We start from the raw sequence: 21,215 nt of genomic DNA on the forward strand, positions 1-21,215 counted from the left end.
ATGTTCAGTATCTAGCATTTGTAACGGGTTTACTTTAAGAAGTAGAGTTTCTTTTTTAGTAGGGAGAGTTATCTGTTTTTTGATATCGTGAACTTTAGAGAGAAAACTTTCCTGTGTTTTGAGATTTGCTGTAAAATTTTTTGTCTGCCAGGTGTTGAAGGGGAGCCTAACTTTTCATACTGTATAACAGCAGTCTTTTCTAGTTTGTATTGAAGAGGTTGTTGGTTTGTTTTTCCATAGTTAGTATTGGGGTAGATTTTACAGACCCTGTGATTAGTCTGAGGCTTTGGTTCTGGAAACATTGGATTGTGTTAAGGTTTTGCTGTTATAAGAACTTCACCACGATATGTGACTAAAGGTTTTATATAAGGTAGTGGTGCAAATGTTGGAAGCCTGCTGGTAAAGTGGAAACGTCGACTATATGGCTCAATAAATGCTGCAGACTAGCGGAAATCATGGGAAACTATTCTTGCAGTTCATAACACCTACGGTAGAGTACTAGCAGCTTGTTGTATTGTGGATTTTAAAAACTTTTAGAGGTAAGTTTTAGCCCTCAAATTAAATACGTTTCTTTCATGCAATTAAATTAACACTTGATATTTTTGGTTAAGGGTTTAATTTAGCAGTTCTTTATGATTTTAAATCGAAGATAAACATTTAAGTTTTAATCAATAACGACTTCGATTCCAATATGGTGATGTGCTGGTAATATGGAAACATACAAGTGGGTCAATAGTGGAAGCGTTTCCATTACCCACACCCAAAGTATTGTTTCTAAAAATCCTATTTGCATATCTTTTAGATGCCACGGACGCATATTGTACCTAAAACGAAGGCTGTTTTGAAGTAGTGGATAACGTCTGTGAGGGAAAAGAAAATGGGATTGAGGAAGGCCGTAAAATTGTATAACGTGACACAGACAACACTTCAAAGATTTGTCAATAATAATATGTCACCTGAGGAGTGTGTCAAGTTAAAAATAGGGCGTAAGACAGTTCTTCCAGCTGAACTAGAGAAACAATTGATGGAATTTCTAGTCGAAATGGACAATCGTTTCTATGGGCTGACAAGAACAGATGTCAAAAGGATGGCATATCAACTAGCACAACGGAATAACATTCTATATCCTTTTGGCTCTAACGTAACAGCAGGTAGAGCTTGGTTCGATCTTTTCATCAGGCGACACAAGAATACACTCACCATCCATAAACCCATAGGAACCTCTTTCTCACGAGCTAATGGATTTAATAGAGAAGCAATAAACAAGTTCTTTGATATGCTGGAAGCAGAATGTGATAAACACTCTTATCCTGCTGATCGGGTCTACAATGTGGACGAGACCGGACTCACTGTGGTTCAGAGCAAGATACCACATGTGATTGGACTAAAAGGTAAACAGCAAGTGGGTGCCATCACATCAGCAGAACGAGGATCTCTGGTGACTGTGATATGCTGCATGAGCGCTGGTGGTACATTTGTACCCCCAATGATAATTTTCCCCCGGAAAACCTGGACCGACACGCTGATGAAAGAAGTATCACCTGAAGCAATAGGCAGATGCCACCCTTCTGGTTGGATTCAAACAGAGCTTTTCACAGAGTGGTTTGATCATTTTCTGAAAAAGACGAATCCAACCAAGGAGTCTCCTGTGCTGTTGATACTTGGGCATAACAGCCATACAAGAAACCTAAATGTCATACAGCGCGCATAAGAGAAGTATGTCACCATCGTGAGCATTCCTCCCCACATATCTCACGAAACTCACCCCCTGGATAAATCTTTTATGGGCACCCTTAAGACATACTATAGTGAGTATATCCGCCAATGACATCACCAGAATCGTCCTTTAGGACCATATGATATTGCAGAAATGTTTGGAAAAGCATATTTTCAATGCCACACAACTCTATTGCTTCCAAAGGACTTTTGGAAACAGGGATTTTCCCATGTGATAGGACTGTTTTTTAAGATAGCGACTTCATTGCTTCCACCCCGCCCCTGACTTCGCAATCTGCAGAAGACCCTCTGCTATAAAGTGATGAAAGCAGGTCTGTGCATAACGCACTGATAGAAATGAATTCTGCCACGACTAGTACAAGTCAGGCTACATCAGCTGTTGTGATTACGCCAGCTACGTAAAACATCAATCAGCCTCGAACCGACCCACATCAACCAAGTGAAATTGGCTTATGAGAAGATGGTTGTTCCAAATCTGCAGACAGCGACTCTCAAAAGGTATGCATGTCTCCCAAAGACATAATGCCAGTACCTCAGCTGAAGATGACGACGTCCAACAGAGGTCGTAAGCAGCAGTCATTACATCTTCACCCTACAAAGCTGACTCGAACAATCTCTAGTCAAGGCTAAAGAGAGAATTGCTTTCAAACCTAAGCTCACAAAAAACAAGTCCAATAAAGGAAACAAGATTAATAAATCTAAATCATGCAAAAGACGACTAATGCTGGATCAGAAATTGGATGAAAAGTCAACCCCATCAAACATTTCTTCAGGAGAATCAGAGATGGACCTTCCAGTTGGCGAAACTGCTCCAAGTGAAGAAGATGCCACTTGCATATTTTGTGGCAATGCTTTTTCGACCGATATTCGAGGAGAACTTTGGACACAGTGTTTAGTCTGTGAAATGTGGAATCACTCAGTGTGTCCTGGATGTGAAAATGAACATTACATAAATGTGAGCTTTGTATATAAACACAAATAGACAAGTAGTTACAAGTTATGTTCTCATAAAAATATTGTTTTTGAGTTATACAGTGATGATTTGCTTTTATTGTATTTGTTTCATTGAAGTAAGTTTTTTTTAGAAATGTTTAAGTGTTTCCACATGAACAGCACTTTTTAAAAATGCAAAAAAAAAAAAAAACTGCAGACTGTTCTGTTTCCATTTTTTTATAAGCACCTATATATTATTTTTGTTATTCTGAGAGCAGTTTCACGTTAAAGATACATCAAAGTATGTTTGTGCAAATTTTTATACGCAAAGAGTCATAAATAAATTTCTTGTGTAGAAAAAACAAACAGGGTTTCCACATTTTCACCACTACCTCTACACACTATATATATATTAACCCCCCCCCCCCCAGGGACTATCACCTTGCCGCAGTGGGGGGGCTTAGTATCCAATGAACCCGACGACCAAATCAGGAAAGCTGGACATATCTAACTTGCTGGTTGGTAAGAGGTGAGAAGAAGCTAAGAATAGTCCCAACATGGGAAGAGAATGACCAACACCTCCGTACAGAAGAACCACAACAATTATTGACATGCTGACCCGTCATGGCATGTGAGGTGTCCCCTCAGTCAGGGGAGAAGGTTGGTGGACTTACATTGATAATCCTCCCAGCTAGGTCAAATGAATCCGCCAATCAACGACAGATGTGGCCCTCCAAACATTTTGGGGGTAGTGTATGAGCGAAGTAACCACCAAAGCAGAAAAAGATGGTGCTCAATCTGAAACGATTACATTTCTGCTAAACTAGCACTGGAGTTTTAATGGTAAAAGTAATATATATATTTTGTATTCCAAACTTCAAGAACTCATGCAAGAGGGATTCGAGTCTGTAACTAAAGAAGATTGGACAGTATACTGTAAACATGCAATTGACATTAAAAACTACTACTGAGACAAAGACATAATAACAGAAGACGTTATAGACAAATTCATAATTTTAATGTAGGCAACATGAACACCAGTAACAATGATGGGAGTGATGATAATCATAGCGACAGTAACGCCAAAGATGTGGAATCCTTTATGTCTGACTCCGTTCCCCTGTAGCCAGGTAAGTGAACTAAGTTTTCAGGTCTGTAGCACACAGAGTTCCTCCATCCCACTTATCCATATCTCTTATCAACTCAAAAACAGTAAAGGATTCTGTATTAAGAGTGTTCTCAGATTCATGTGATTTCCTCGATATGTAGATAGAGAACCACACTGTAGGTTTTGGCTGCACATTCAATTATCATACTCACAAATCTGTGTGTTGACAGGTTTGAAGAATAAGTTGTCAGGTCCTGTGTGCATCTGCATAAGCAACCTACTGCAGACTGCAGCCAACAATTTGCAGGGTCTAAGTAAAAAAAAAAGAATAGAGCGACATACAGACTTTTTTTTTTTTAGTTACGTCGACCTGGTAGAGTGTAAGAGAAGGTCCTACGGCCTTAACTCTGCCAGTATAAATAAATAAAATAAATATCAGTCTGGAACCAAAGGTGTTATCTCTCAGGCATACTTTTAGTAACAATTTGTGTATTTGCAAATCAATAAATCACTTTTAGTTTCATTTGAGGTAAATGCATGTATGCCTGACCTTGTACATGTGCCCGACACTCTGTCCTTTAAATGTATTTAATAAGGAAACTGCTTTGCTTTAAGCGTTTCTCTTTGCTACTATAGTTTCTACTGGTGTAAAAGACCACACAAAATATTTTGAGAGTTTCCTTTTGGAGGATACTCTTCAGCAATTTAAAGGAAACTTTACTGCTGGGAAGTGGACAGGACCAGTGATCAACACTTCCCTCTTCAGTGTTTGGAGATAAATGCAACTCCAGCACGAATCAGGTAGCGATGATTCCGTAAATGCTCCCACAAATGATTCTCTTCTGTTTAACATGGAATTACCAATACTGGATATTTCTGAAGTTATTCAGAATAGTGATTCTCCATTATCTGTGCAAATGGATGCTATCACATCTGTAATTGAAACAGCTACATCACTGGAAACACCAGTGATTAATGAAGAAATCGCCATCAAATATCGCACACAATACAACTGTGAGGCCTGTGCAGGATATGACTATACCATCGCCATTTAAACAAGTGCTATTCTGGCCAGAAGAAAAGACGGAAAGATCCAACAGGAAGAGAAAGGAGAAAATTCCTTCAGGTACTTGGCAGTATCATCACCAAAAGAAGGGTCGAGAGAAAGCATGGAGGGAGCAAGAAACTGCTGAAAGGAAGGAATTACGAGAAGTGAAAAAACAAAAAGAGAAGAGTAGTCAGACACATTGACTCTGATATATATCTCTCCATTCAGATGCAGTTAGTGACGTAGTTTGTGATACTAACATTGAACACTGTACCACCAAATTCAAAGTGAAGGATTATGTTGTCGTGCAATATTATTCCCAGTATTTTCCTGATCAGATAGAGGAAATCCATGAAGTACTATATTACGAAGTGACCCTTTAGGATGGCGTTGGCCAGAAAAAAGGGAAGACAAAACTTGGTACAGTGCAGATAAAGTTTTTGGAAAAAATAGTACCACCTTCAATTATAAATTCAAGAGGTGCATGTAACGTGACAGAAATGCAAAAATACTAAAAGTGTATAGTTAAAGTGACAGCAACAAAAACTATGCATATTTAACATCATTTAATACATTCTAAACATTTGTTTCTTAATACGTAAATTGTTATGATATTCTTTAAAATATTAAGTTCCCACATTGTTGTTGTTTTCTAATGCCAGGCATTTGACAATAAAGTCATTTGACCTCTTGCACTCCAATATTTTTCAAAGATATTGTCATGGTTAGCCACTGACGCACAGATTGTAGATTCCCACAATGTAGATGTTTGTGTGTATATAGGTTTCTTTTGTTTGCTTCTTTTTTCTTCCTTTGTCGATTTAAATAGTTCGATATAAATGTCAATTTCGTTCAGTAAGTTTATAATCAATAGCTTCCAATAGTTTCAATGCAATGTAACACTTGTGTTCCAGTCTTTTTATCATAGGTCTGCTATAGGTACAGAAGTGTCAGCATTGAGTACAGGAGCAAGAAAAGAGTCAGGTATTTGGGCAAGTGCAGAGTATTCCACTTATTAAGTTAACTTTTCTTAATATATTGGTGTAGCACACATTTTGCTACACATAATAATGCTTTAAGTTTACTCAGATTCTTTAAGTGAAATGTTGTGCATTAATTTGTTACAAAATATCATAAAAGTATCATTGGTGCAATTACCTTATTCCTTTTATAACATACCGCAAGACTTTTATTTTTTTATAGCAAATTCAATTTAAAATATCATTTTTCTGTTTTGCATCCATCATACACATGTATTTTTCTCTTACATTTCAATTCAGCATCATGCTTATTCTATGAATTCATTTCTTTAAATCCCATATCCTTATTCACTTTGAATGTCTCTTGTCTTTATACGTCCCAGCTTCAGAGTTTTTATTTTTAATGGATCTTGTGTTGCACTCGGAAACTCATCAGAGATATCTAACCTTTGTCCTCTTCTATATGTTTGTTCACTTCCATCCAGTTTTATTGCTGTGCTTGTTCTCAGTAATTTAAATTTTCAACAAATTTAAATATTAGTAACTCATACCATACGAAGTATGTTTTCAGAATTTCCTCGTCGTAAGTGGATTACCTCCACTTCATACCTCTCCCACGTAATCCTGGGGTAGGAGCCCTAACCTGGTGCTACCCACCGGGCCAGTGGGACCAGGAGCTCACATGGGCAGGGGCGACTACTCCCTGGGATGGGCTGTCTCAAGAGAGTCCCATCCTGTTACCCTGAGATATTCACAGTCTGTTTCCAATGATGCTTTCACTTTTATGTAAGTTTCCTTCTTCATTATCAGCAAAACTAACTTGTGTCTTACCTTTTTGTATCTATATCTTTGTTTATAGTGCATTTGAATAAATGTTATGCATTCACGATACAAATAAAATAGTTATATTTTCTGCAGTTACCAGGAATACTGAAGTCCTGAATTGTTTATTCATATTAAAAAATCATGCCTTAAGGTTCTACTAAGTTTTTTTTTTATTCAATGCAGTGACACTTGACTAGAGTCACTGGCCGTACAATGGCGATAAAAACTAAAAGGAAAGAAAACGAAATAAAGTGAACAATGTCCAAGGAAACTATGAAGGAGTGGATGCCAGCACTGCTGCATTCTGTCTCTGGCCTCCCAGTACCTACCCACAAAGCCGACGGATGAAAGAGCTGGACAAGTCTTAATGTGGTTTGAGTCCATGGCGTCGAAACATCCACAGAGCATGCAGTGGGGGCTGGATAATACACCCAGGCGGTGGAGGTGATTAGCCAGACAGTCATGACCGACTGCGGCGCGGAACGTTGCAACAGCTTCTCTTCTGGGCCATTCGGGGAGAGTGGAGTATAGTGCGTCCTTCCAGTGTTTATCTTTAATTTGGTCCTCCAAACTTTTATGGAAACATTGTCTCACGCGACTGCTTATATTTGTAGATGCTCTATGGAATGGCAGCATGTTAGAATATGAAAGGGGGATAGTTGTTCCTTTCTTTGCTAGAAAGTCTGCTGCTTCATTCCCGGCAATACCGCAGTGAGAAGGTATCCATTGCAGATGTACAATTTTATTTAGTTTCTTGATGTCATCTCTGCATTGTTGAATGTCATCATCAGCTGGTTGTAGTAAGTAGTTTCCAATTGCAGATATCGCTGCTTTTGAGTCACTGAGGAGGACAATGTTTGGAAATGGGAAGGACCTGCACAACAGTTGTTTCACAGCAGTACATATGGCTCTTACTTCTCCATCAAAAGGTGTATGGTTGTTGCCTAGAGTGAGATAGGTAGAGAACAGTTGGCAATGAATTCTGGCTCCAGTGGGCCCGTGTTTTTCTATTTGGGAGCCGTCAGTGTACACATGCAGCCATTTGTCTTGTGGGTAGCAGATATGTAATGTTTCTAAGGCAGAAAGACGGAGTACTTCACTGCAGTCGTCCTGTTTATTTTCTATTGCAATAAGATCTAGTGCATAGTTAATATGATATAACGCAAGTGGGTTGGTTGGTAGTATCAATTGCTGGGGTTTCCAGGATAGATCCAGATTAGGTTTTACTAAGTAGTCTGTTAAAAAATAAAAACTTACCGAACATTCTCACCAGAACTCAGCTTAGTTCAAATAAATTACATAATGTTGTTGTTTTATAATGCCAGGCGTTTGACAATAAAGTCATTTGACCTCTTGCACTCCAATATTTTTCAAAGATATTATCATGCCCAGCCACTGAAGCACAGATTTTGAGGTGTTCTGAATCCATTTCTTGGTTTGAGTTGCACAATGGGCAGTTAGGGGACTGATATATTCCAATTCTATGCAGATGTTTGGCCAAACAATCACGGCCTGTTGCCAATCTAAATGCAGCTACAGACGATTTTCGTGGTAAATCGGGAATTAACATAATTATATAATATTTCACGGCTTGCAAATTTTATTATTAAAGATATAAATTCAATCACTGCCAAGGAGTATTTATTTAAAGTAAACAGCCTGCATTTTTGAGAGTAAGTTTCTACACTCTGCAGGGAATCTATATTTGTAACTTCATGATGGTCTCCTGCATTTCATTTTCCATTCGTCCATACAGATAAAATACAGTACCGGTATATAGGAGTGCAATAAAATTATAGTCTTGAATTTCATATCTATAATTTTTCCATTCATATCTTTCTACAGTAACTAGTACTCAGTCATTATGTGTTATTCATGCAGTTATGAAAACATACAAGTCATTTTAATATACACAGTTGTCTTGAGAACAATGGTTAAACACAACTGGCATTCTTACTCAAAGCAAGCATTAATGATTTTAAGAAGGGAAACGTTATGGTATGGTCTGATCTGGTCATGTCTGCTTCAGAAACTGAAAAACTTGCTCTCTTCGTTTTTCAAACTTTTTCTGGATTTTGTAAAAAGCACTTCCCAACCTTGTACCGTAACATACTATTATCACATTTTCAGGAAGAGTATACAACGTAGACTAATAAATAATGTATTTTGATAATTTGGCAGCCAAGCAGACCTATCTAGTGTGCAAATGAACATACACCTAATGTTTTTATATACACGTGACACTTTTCTCCATCTATATACAGTATAACTGGCCTTATTAATATTGGCATTTTCCTGCCAACGGAAATTCTCTCTGAATTAAATTTGAATAAAGCCATGTTGTGCTGATGAAAGAAAGGAAATTACTGAAGTTCTACTGAATATGATGATCAATACATGATTTCCATGCCAAATTCGAACTTTTTTTTTTTTTTTTTTACTATTTATATGTTTAAATACACTTTTTCCATGATTTACAATTTAAATAAAGACTTTTCCTCATGAATTACGGTAATTTTATTGACTTCGATGTATTTTATTCATGGCATCACTAAAATTGCACATTTTCACTCATTATACCCCCCAAGGGATTGGTGACCAATATATATCCCCACAAAAGAAAAAAAAAGACACACCAAGTACCCAATACACAGCTAGACAATTGTTTGTGCTAACAGGGAAACAAACGCTAACCAATCAACAGAAATCCCATTTTGGATGAGAGAAAAATCTTCACTTTCTTCCCTAAAAGGGGTCCATTTTCTTCCCTGCAAGTGCTGTTCTCTTCTCACTTGATAGTGCGGTAACAGAATATCTTTGAGAGGCTGGGTTGCCAGATAACCTCTTGTTGTCATTATGTTACATTTTAGAATAAATGTGAATCACTAAAGAAACAATCAAATCAATATATCTGTTTATTACTCAGCAGGGATAAAATTAATACATCCGAGATTTGTAACAAAAAGAAAAAAAAAAAAAAAACAAACAAACTATTAACACATCACTGAGATAAAGACACTTCATTCTCCTGAATGTTAAAAAGAAAGGTACATCACCTCGTAAATATAACATGTTAATAAAATTCACTGGAAATTAACGAATTTCGTTTATGTATATGTCATTACTCAAGATCTTATTTCATCTGTGGGGATCACACTGTTATGCAACAAGTCTTCATGCAAGATTCTAAGCTCAGCATGCAAAACTGTTAGTTAAGAAGGAACAGAGCAGGGAGTGCTGTTGATTAACAATGACAACTGTTTGAAAATTAGGATGTACAGAAAAGAGTTTAACTCTAGAAATGACAGATCTTCCAACAATAGGAATGGCACAATTAAAAGCTGTTTAAATGTGATTTTCTGTACCTTCAAAAACACTGTCTCTAATAAACAGTACGGGAAGTTAATTCGAAGAACTTCTAATACTTGTATCACCCTATCTCACACGACCACAAAATGCAATGCCACGATAAAGAAAAGTAACTATCGAATACAAAAGTGCTACAAAGTGTACAGTACAGAAAACGAATTCAACTGTTGCTCTAAAGATCTGTCACGAGAGACTGGGGGGATTCTCTTAAACAACAATTTTAAGATACAGAACATAGATTGAAATAATAAATATCATACATAGTCATAATTTACTAAGAGTTATATCTTATACACAAGTCTGAATGTGATTTGACAGATTCTGAATAATAATATGGCCAATAGTCAATCGTTCCATCTGGTGTCAGAGTACAAGGTTCTTGGCAAGAGTGAAATTTTGTACATTCCACAGTAGACGGACTTCTTTAACCAAACTGGAAAGTAAATCCACCAGGAAACGATCCACTTGTGAAGTTGAACTGTCCTCCACCGGGTTCAGCAAAGAATGCTTGGAATACATTGTTTGGATCGATGTCACCTGAAAACAAGACAAAAATATAAAACCTGAAAATGCATAATGTTATTACATAATGTATACAAGAGATAATCAACCAATTTGTTGTTGTTTGCTTGTTTTCCAATGCTGCAAATCTCAAAATGAACAGACAACACTTTTTGAATCATCAATGTTGGTGATATTGTTTCAAATGTTATATTTTTATTTTCCTGAAGAAACTTTATTATTATTGTTTTACATACCTCTGGTCCCCATTTCTAGTCTAGTATAAATCTAGTATAAATGGACACCAGATTTCCGCAAATGATTTTTTCACAAATTTCTGGTAACTGAGTTAAAATTTGTATAATGAACGAGATTCGTTTTATAGACATGTTTTACGATCATGATTTATGATATATGACTAAGGGCTAGAATATCAATCCTTCTTGGTCAATATACAGTCAACTCCAGATATAGTGAACCTCTGCGGAGTTGCATATTTCGTTCACCCTATCTAAAGTGTCCCTCCCCTAACCTTAAACAACAGAAATGAATGAAATTGTGAGGAAGAAAATAAAATATTTCATTTTTGTGAAATGGATTACACTGTATACTGTACACAGTTACAGTTGATTTACTTAAACTATGCTGTTGGCCTAAGACCGCTTGCGAAAGATCACGTTCAATGTCACTTATAATATTCGCCTTATCTTCCAAAGAAAACACTTTACGCGTCGACATTTTTATACAATGCATTCACTATTGGAACACTAGATCAGGTAGAAATGACAAACGCTGTTATAGTCTGACTGCATACTCAGCCTTGGAATTTCCTGTGTCACTTAACAGAAACTAGGAGAGGGTTGATGGAGTTTGAAAGCCATCGAAATCTTACCTTCATTTATGCTCTGGACATAATGTCCGTCCCCTTTTAATAAAAGAAGGCAATTTCATTTTCCGTTGTTTCGATGCTATCCATCATAATGGAAATGTTTCTGAGAACAAAAGACAACCCTTTGACGGTGGAGGATTAGAAATAACAGTAGAGTAGAGTGCCTGAGAACAGAATATGAACCCTTCGATGGTGGAGTGAGGCAAAGTTGTCACGCATTGCCTGGATTTACAGTACAGCTCATTATCTAGGAATCACTAATCCGACCTTTGTGCTTTGACTAAAGGACTAAGAAACTTAGAATGTTGTTCTCAACACATTCTTTCAATTTGATACAAGGTCTGACTTCAAATAAGAATTTGTCAGGATACAAGGTTCACTATAACCGCAAATATTAATGTACTTTTTAATATTTGCAGTCGGAACCAACGATTTAGGTTCACTATAACCGAGTTCATTGTACTATGGTTTTCAAAGTTGAAGTGTTTGCGGTATTAGCTTGTCCTCAGGAAAACCTAGATATATCATGTCAAGGCATGTTGTGTTAGCCAGACTGCACTGGGTGTGCTAAATGCACACAAAGTAGACTCCAGGCTGATTGAAAAATGCAGAACTACACTGGAAACCTTATTCAGGATACAGTAAAAAAAACTCATTTAGGTCCCAGAATACAGTGGAGAGTAGGATAATGAACAAGCCAACCTATTGGCCAAGTATGCTTTGGTCTGGAACTTGTTTGGCATCTCTAAGTGTATAAGCAAACAGGCTCTATTGCATAATAAAGCATTCCTTAAAAGCAGGATTCTCGTTAAAGTGGGATTCCTCAAAAGCGGGAATCAATTACATTGTTTTATGATAATTCTGCGAATACTTTCGAAATCATTTCTTAAAAAACGTGAACATTTAAATGACGTAATGTAGTTGAGAACAGCAGAAAGAAGGCATGTAGATTAACTAAACTGGCAGAAGACTGCAACGTTCGCTTCCTGTAACTTGGCAACCTTTGAAATGTTGTAAAATTTGACTTTGTTATACTGTGATTCACACTATTAACTTCCATGTAAAACAAAAGTGATGATCATAAAAATGTCATCTCCTTGTAAGCAGTTGGTTTTTAAATAGTGTCAGGAAAGTATTGTTTTTTTTAAGTAGGTTATTTTACTTTACTATCACCTTTACTTTTTAACTTCGCTCTAGAATATGCCATTAGGAAAGTTCAGGTAACACAGAGGGTTTGGAATTGAACGGGTTACATCAGTTTCTTGTCTATGCGGATGACGTGAATATGTTAGGAGAAAATCCACAAACTATTAAGGAAAACTCGGAAATTCTAGTTGAAGCAAGTAAAGCGATAGGGTTGGAAGTAAATCCCGAAAAGACTAAGTATATGATTATGTCTCGTGACGAGAATATTGTACGAAATGGAAATATAAAAATTGGAAATTTATCCTTCGAAGAGGTGGAAAAATTCAAATATCTTGGAGCAACAGTAACAAATATATATGACACTCGGGAGGAAATTAAACGCAGAATAAATATGGGAAATGCCTGTTATTATTCGGTTGAGAAGCTTTTGTCATCTAGTCTGCTGTCAAAAAATCTGAAAGTTAGAATTTATAAAACAGTTACATTACCGGTTGTTCTGTATGGATGTGAAACTTGGACTCTCACTTTGAGAGAGGAACAGAGATTAAGGGTGTTTCAGAATAAGGTTCTTAGGAAAATATTTGGGGCTAAGAGGGATGAAGTTACAGGAGAATGGAGAAAGTTACACAACACAGAGCTGCATGCATTGTATACTTCACCTGACATAATTAGGAACATTAAATCCAGACGTTTGAGATGGGCAGGACATGTAGCACATATGGGCGAATCCAGAATGCATATAGAGTGTTAGTTGGGAGGCCAGAGGGAAAAAGACCTTTGGGGAGGCCAAGACGTAGATGGGAAGATAATATTAAAATGGATTTGAGGGAGGTAGGATATGATGGTAGAGACTGGATTAATCTTGCTCAGGATAGGGACCAATGGCGGGCTTATGTGAGGGCGGCAATGAACCTCTGGGTTCCTTAAAAGCCAGTAAGTAAGTAAGGTTATTTTACGACACTTCATCAACATCTTAGGTTGTTTAGCATCTGAATGAGATGAAGGTGATAAAGCCTGTGAAATGAATCCGGGGTCCAGCACTGAAAGTTACCCAGCATTTGAGGGAAAACTCCGGAAAAAACCTCAACCAAGTAACTTGCCCCGACCGGGAATCGAACCTGGGCCACCTGGTTTTGCAGACAGACGCGCTAACCATTACTTCACAGGTGTAGACAAGTATTGTTAATACGATTTTTACTATGATACATATGAAGTTATCCTTCTACATAGTTCCGTATATGATATCGTAACACAAGTTATTGAATGCCGTCATAATAAACATCAACCACAAGCCCATTTACTTCTGACAAAGATGAATCCAATTAAATAATGAATGAAATCGAAAGATACAATTAAACAATACTTACTTGCCATGCCCTCCATATCTTCGAGATCCTGGCCGTTGTCATAACGTGCTCTTTTCTTTGGATCCGATAATATTCCATATGCTTCCCCAACTTCCTTAAACTTCTTCTCCTGTTCTTTTTTCTCGCCATCAGATGCATTTGCATGACGATCTGACAAAGCAATAAGAATAGTAGGCTACAGTAAGTACAATCTGAAGTCTATACAATAAAATTATCAATACGAAAATTTGTTTGTACTCTCATGACTGCATATAGTCACTGATCCATAAATATAAAATGAGATTTACAATAATGGTCTGTTACACATGATTATATACCAAATAGATACGAAACTCTTAGAATTACATCACAAGGAAATTTGCGTAAAATGACATTTTAGCCATTCTGTGAACACATATGAACTATTTGTCTTGAGTTGTGCAATCAATTTAGGTACTGAAATATACAGAAGTTTCTAAAATTGTTATTGAGTTTTAAACAAATAAAAATAAATCAGTAATGTACAGTCTAAGAAAAGTTTTGTTACACACATACTTTACAAGTCCCAGAAAGGAGGCAGTGCGTTTGATTAGAGGACAAGTGACCTGGTTCACAAGAGAATGACTAGTTGAGGCAATAAAATTAGTTTTGTTACGTTGTATGTCTGATCATGCGCACTGTCTCCTTTCTGGAACTTGTAAACTATATGTGTAACAAAACTTTTATTACATGTTATACATCTTTGGATTCAGAATTTAGAGAGGAGTAAAAATAGGTACTAATATACAGGTTGTTTCCATTTGAAATAGAAAAATTAAGGTAAATCGGAAGTGGTATTTAAATAACACTTTCAAATGTTTGTGTATTTTATATCACTTGAACACTTCCCCAAGTGTCACATAAATGGTAGTATAACTGTGAAATACATTTGGGGGTCTACCAGAATCCAATTGCACCTATTATATACAAATCTTACAAGGATTTGTGACTAAAAATGACTAATATGAATTACATAAGATATCTAGTCGTAAGTAGTTAATCATTTATCCAGGAGTATATATACAAAACAAATTAAGTACTGTATTTACTCGCATATAAGATTCCTTGTATTTACTCGCATATAAGACTCCCTTTTTTTTTTTTTTTTTTTTCAATCCTGAAGAAATTGAGACAGGTTCTATTTGCGCATATCTAAAAAATTAGTGTGAATCAAAACGTAAAATAATCAATAAACATGTTCCTTAAAAACATACTGCAATACAATTTATATATCATAGTTAAAAAAAAAAAACATAGACCATAACTCATACCAGTAGTAAAGGCAAATGGGACATGAGAGTGACTAGAAATGAGGCTTAGGAACAAGAGAGGGTGAGTTTCCTCTACTAGCCAGCATTCAGCCCTTAAACATACGTAAGGAATGCAGCTTCTTACAGCTCAAAATTATTTAACTTACTGCTTACCAATTAACGGTAATATTTTGTCCAATATAAATGGCAGAAATATATCTCTTAATTCTTAAAAAAATTATAGGATGGAATCTTATATGAGAGCAAATACAGTATATTTAATATAAGAACACAGGCAAACTAACCAGGATGATGAACTAGAGCTCTTTTTCTGTATGCTTTCTTGATTTCATCAGTTGAAGCATTTTTATCCACTCCTAAAATCTTGTAATAGTCTTTGCGTTTAGACTTTTTCAACGCTAACTTTGCTTCTTGTAGAAGTCTTTTGTTTTCTGTGAAAAAGAGAAATAAATGAAGCTTTAATTATCCATTAACTTAACAATGAAACTTAAAGAGAGGTTCAGATAATTTAATACTGTAACTTTCCTACCTCGGCTTTTGTCCATTTTCAGAGCTTTTTCATAATCCCGTACAGCTTCTTCAAAATCATTCAAATCCATATAACATTTTGCTCTCCGTAATAATGCTTTCAGATAATTTTCATCCAATTCCAGAGCACTTGAGCAATCTGCTACTGCCTCATTAAGTCGACCAAGCTGAAAAATAACACATTTAAATTATAGTTGATGTATGGGGTTGGTTTCTATGCATGTCAGCTTGTCAGCTCTCTGTACACCCCTGGGTTTTAGTGCTGTAATCGAGTTCTGTGTTTTATACAAATTCCTTCAACCTCAGGGTATGGTACAAGCCAAAGTTAATGTTAAAATTTGTTAATAATGTTTATTAACATAGTTTAGACTGGCTCCGTGGTCTGGTGATCAGTGTGCTGGCTTCCAGACCTGGAGGCCTTGAGTTCGATTTCCGACCTCAGCTTTCGGGAAATTTTCGTTGAAAAAAGGTTACCTGGATTCTAGAGTCTGGAAATTTCTATGAATGTATGATTGTGAGTGTGCCGAGTTATAAATTACCCTACCTTCAAAAATATAAAATATATCAGGACTGTCACTGGGCAGAAACCTGCACACAGGTTTCAACATCACATTGACATGTAATACCATTACTTCACACAACCAGAAAGCTTCATAAAGCCTCATTCACACTTTTCAAATAACCTGAATTGAAGAAATGAACAATAGCTACTATTTTCTAAGTTAATATTATACTTCAATATTTTCCACAGCAATTTTACAAATATTACCTTAGAACAAACTGTTGCCCTGTTGAAGTATAATTTGGCATTTGTTGATTTGTTGTGAGGATCTATCTTCAGTGCGTCAGTATATAAGTTGTATGCTTCATTAAATCTTCCAGCTTTGAAGACTTCATTACCCTCTTCCTTTTTTTGTTTCAAAGCTTTAGCACGCTGAAAAGAATAGAAATATCACTAAGATCTTGCTTATATTTTTATAACAAATCATACATACGTTTCTGACGAAAATTATACTACCACAACTGGCGGTTTTGGACTCCTAAAAAAATAAGTCATGTACACATAGCATTGTGACTACTGGTCTACGTTATGCAGTCTCTTTTTACACTCAGCATAAGACAAGACTGATTATACTGATCTTAAGGAGGCGGTGTTATATGAAGGTACCGAGAGTTCAGTCGTTCAGTGCTTACAGTGGACACAATATGCTCCAACAAATAATTATTAAGTAAAATACTGTGAAGGAACTGGACAGTAAGCAATTCAGTGCAAGATTTGTCGTTCAGTTACAAGAGAATGAAAACGCAAATATATAGGCCTATTGTAATAGTAAGGTATGTAAGAAAAATATTGCATTAATGGAAAATAAAGGATACTACAGGCATGCCTTACACATCACAAAACCGGACATCAAAACTGACTTTTTCAGAGAGTTGTGTAAAATGATAGTGTGTGCAGGAAAGGCCACCAACACTTTGTAAAATTCATAAAATAAAGCTTCCATGCCGAAATACAATATGTCGAAATTATTTACTCTTTTGCTACGAGTATGTGCTAAATAACATATATCTACGAAAAACTATGGCAGACAAAAATTTGGATCTTCCTAGACGAAACTATAGGTACAGCTGGGATATTTATAGGTAAATTGTCATTCTTGAAATAGATGTTTGCAGCATCACAATACTTTATCTAATCACAATGCTAAAAGCAACCAATCTTGATTATTTTTGTGACAATGTTTCGTTTCTGGAATACACAGTACAAAACTACTGCAAGTGTAGTGTACCTTGTAAATGTCCATTGCTTTCTGATGGTCTGGTGCAAGACGCAAAACATGCTGGAAATGACTGAAGGCTCGCTCCACATTGTCTTGGTAGTATAAGCACATACCACGAACATAGACTGCATCTGCATTCTGTTTGTCAACATGAAGAATGTCACTGCAAAGCAAAACACAATACTAAAAAAATACTTCTACAAAAAACAGTGTTTGTTTCCAACTGGAATTAAACATCTCAATATGAGGCTGTATAATCAATGCATCACAGTGGACCAACAAAAGTGGCCTTAGTCCATAATCTATTTGTACTCGAAGTGCACTGTCAGAATTTATAATATTTATAGCCTAAATAAATTATTTTTCAAGCAGCCATGTCCAATTTCTAAAAGAACAATGATGATTTGATTCTATCAAAGATCTTTATTTAGTTCTCTGCGTTGTAGTAAGCTGCTGCTAACAATTTTGCTATTTTCTTCCTCAAAGGTAATACAGGTTTCTGATTTATAAATGCCTACTTTATGAAGGTGGGCAGCTAAGCAACATGTTTTGCCTGTTAACCTAGAAGTTGCAGTTGCTTCCTGTCTGGTTTGCTTTTGTTTTTCTCCCTTGTTCGACGGCTTTCGATTTTAATTTTGCGAATGATTTCGTCAGCTTAATATGCGTTCTGTGACAGTGTATTTGTACCACTGAATATTTATTTCTCAACTGTACAGCAGAATCTAATATCTCTGCACAAATATTTTCTTCTTGAAGTTAACTATATTTATTTATATACTTATGAATATAATTTCAATCATATCACGAACTCTTAATGGCAGACTAGATACAATCCAGTTCCTTCCTTGGGTTTGTTTTAACTTTACATAATTATTACAGTATCACTAAATTCTAATAAACTATTAACAGCAACATATTAGGCCTATATATTACATTTATCGGTGGTCTTGAAGATAATTATTCCTCGAATTGTTTTCTGATAGAAGTTCAATTGAAGACGTGTATAAAAACGATTTATCCCTCAAAATAGAAAATTTACAGATTAGACCTGTAATCTCTTAGCTGCAAGGAACTACTTTTGACGGGTCTAACATCAGGAAGCACTGTGGAGGTTAAATATAGTATATAAAAAACACACGCACACAAACAAAAAAAGCAATATTGATGTAAACCAGAACATGTAGTATTGCAAACTGTAATGGAACATGTTGTTTAATATAGTGCCTATAAAAAAAAGAAAACACATACACACACGGATGAGAATACAGCGAATAAGAAACACACAGTAAAATTAATGGCATTATAACCATTGTAATTTAATTTCTAAAGAGATCAAGTCAGAAATCCCTCAATTGTAAGGTATGAGGTCTGATGTTCTAAAGATGTTCCACTAATTTTGGTGACTGGCGAGTGCTTACACTACCACTCCAATCCTATTTAGCCTTACAGTATCTCTCTCAGGGGGAAGGTGGGAAAGTTCTTGTATCTCAGCATGTTCTTCAAATATTTTCTAGAGGAAGTCACATAAGAAGAATCCATAAGGCATCAAAAAAGAAATTGTGTATGATTTTAGCAGGAGGAGTATTGATCAGCATATTTTTTGATAGAGGAGAATTCGCATATTTCTATATTAAAACAATATCTTAACTTCAGTGATTGAAAACAAGTGAGTAACAGCATTTGCAATATAAATAAGCTACTATAATTAAGAAAAGTAAATATTTTATTTCTAATTCAATTTGTAGAAGTCCTTCAATAGAGACACTTATGCTCTCAGTTACTGTGATACAGTAAAACCAGTTCAAGATGGAAGTGACATGGTCCCAATTTTTTTTCCGTTGTGGACAGGTTTCTGTATTATTCTGGTGTGAAGTTGAAATGTAATATTTTTATCATTTCTATAAATGGAAAACAAAATGGCATGCCGCAAACTGCAAGAAGTACAAAATATTCTGTTTAACACTACTGTCATTAAATCAGCTTTCTGTCGCTTATTCCTGTGGTAAATCATATTGAAGAAAAATCTCATTTTCTATATAAATGTTATCATAACTCACCATTAAACACTATTAAATCACACTATAATAGTGTACTGTATATCACTGCACATTATTTAATTGGTCTAGGAGCCATCCATTAGAAGCCTTGAATTTTTTTTTTTTTTTTTTTTTTTTTTTTTTTTTTTTTTTTTTTTTGGCCAGTTCAAGGATTTCTTTTGCAGAATAGATCTTGAAATTGACACTATCTTTGAAAGGGCATGAAGAACTCACTCTCACAACAGTTCATTTATTTCCACATAACCAACTGTTTTCTGTTTCTTTTCTATGTTACCATTATTGCCTGCAAGCCACTCACTCATGAGACGGTCTTTATTTTTCACTCACTCATGAGATAGTCATTATTTTTCAAAGTGTTACACCTGAATTTTCCACAAATGAACTTAAACATTATCTCCCATACACTTAGTTTCTCATTTTCCTTCAAGTCGACAACTTTTACTTCATCACTTAATAATTGTGCCATAATTTTACGCAATTATGTTTTTTCTATCACGAAATCACTACACTTGCATTCTATCCAGCTACGGCAGTATGCCGGTGTGAAGCACTGTGAATCTTTGAAAGGACTCTTCTGCATAGTCTAGAGGGTAATAAAATTTATGACTGCCAGACCAACACACCTTCGCACCCTCTAAAATTTTTGCAAAGAAAACTTGTTTTTATCTTAGTGATCTACATACTTCATACATTTTTTAAATTACACACTGTTTCAAAATATAGTTTACATTAAAATAGTGTGTTCAAAATATTATATCCATTTTCAACAGTATCAGACAGTTTCCGTTTTATTCAGGACAAATTACATATAACACATACAAATTTCGCTGGAACCAATAAATTGTTCCAAAATAGACAGGATTCCGGATTATTCAGGTTCCGATTTGAACAGGTTTCACTGTATTTAGATTTTTAAGAAATTGGTTCTTAAGGATTGTGAATATGATTGAGAATGAAATAAATTTAATGCAATTTGTGTTGTATTATTATCTCCCTTTACTTCTTTACTGAATATATACCACATATTCAAGGCTAGACAAATTCTTGGTGCCAGGTCACCATGGTGCCTAAAATTTTCATCTGGTGCCAGAATTTTTAACTGAATTCAAAATGTTTTAAGACTGACTTATTTTATGTCGCTACAATACATACTGTAATGTTAACATAAGTGTCACAGAAGGAAGTTCGAATGTGCTTTTTGGATTAATATTGTTACATCTCTTGCACATCTTAAGATAAATGGCACTATATAAGCTTCAGTGGAGAGGACAGTATCTCTAGGAGTAAGTGCTTGCATTACATACACGTAATATTGTTTCATTTAATCCAGTAAATGTATCTTGGCTTGAATAGTTCTTTCATTACATGTGCTGGTAAAATGTGTTGGCTTCTGAAAATTTGGAGAGTTTTGTTTATCCCTGCATATATCTGTGTAAGTTTTTACAATAGAATTACTATGTTTCATGTGAATTGGTTTGTTGGAGAGCCATTAATAGACAAGAGAAATAAGAAATATAATTTTATTCATGCAAGAAAGTTAAATCTATCCATTTAACAAACACCATATCAATGCTAGTCATTCCTAACGTCGAATGTGATGTAATCCATTGCCGTTTCTAAGCAAGTGATGTCAGATGTTGAAACTTCCGTAATATTT

At 35.7% G+C, this 21,215-nt stretch overlaps 1 protein-coding gene across 1 annotated transcript in view; it reads right to left on the reverse strand.

Moving 5' to 3' along the window:
* Window positions 1-10,257: 10,257 nt before the first annotated feature.
* Tpr2 (Tetratricopeptide repeat protein 2) overlaps window positions 10,258-21,215 on the reverse strand; it is a 39,007-nt gene continuing 28,049 nt past the window's right edge. Inside the window, exons 6-11 of the mRNA XM_069849083.1 lie at window positions 17,511-17,664; window positions 16,490-16,654; window positions 15,722-15,887; window positions 15,477-15,623; window positions 13,904-14,053; window positions 10,258-10,537 (exon numbers count right to left, since the gene is read on the reverse strand). Of these exons, the coding sequence (XP_069705184.1) occupies window positions 10,425-10,537; window positions 13,904-14,053; window positions 15,477-15,623; window positions 15,722-15,887; window positions 16,490-16,654; window positions 17,511-17,664 (895 nt within the window). The 3' untranslated portion in view covers window positions 10,258-10,424. The remainder of the gene's footprint in view (window positions 10,538-13,903; window positions 14,054-15,476; window positions 15,624-15,721; window positions 15,888-16,489; window positions 16,655-17,510; window positions 17,665-21,215) is intronic.

Source organism: Periplaneta americana, chromosome 16 (genome assembly GCF_040183065.1).
Source record: "Periplaneta americana isolate PAMFEO1 chromosome 16, P.americana_PAMFEO1_priV1, whole genome shotgun sequence".
NCBI lineage: Eukaryota > Metazoa > Arthropoda > Insecta > Blattodea > Blattidae > Periplaneta > Periplaneta americana.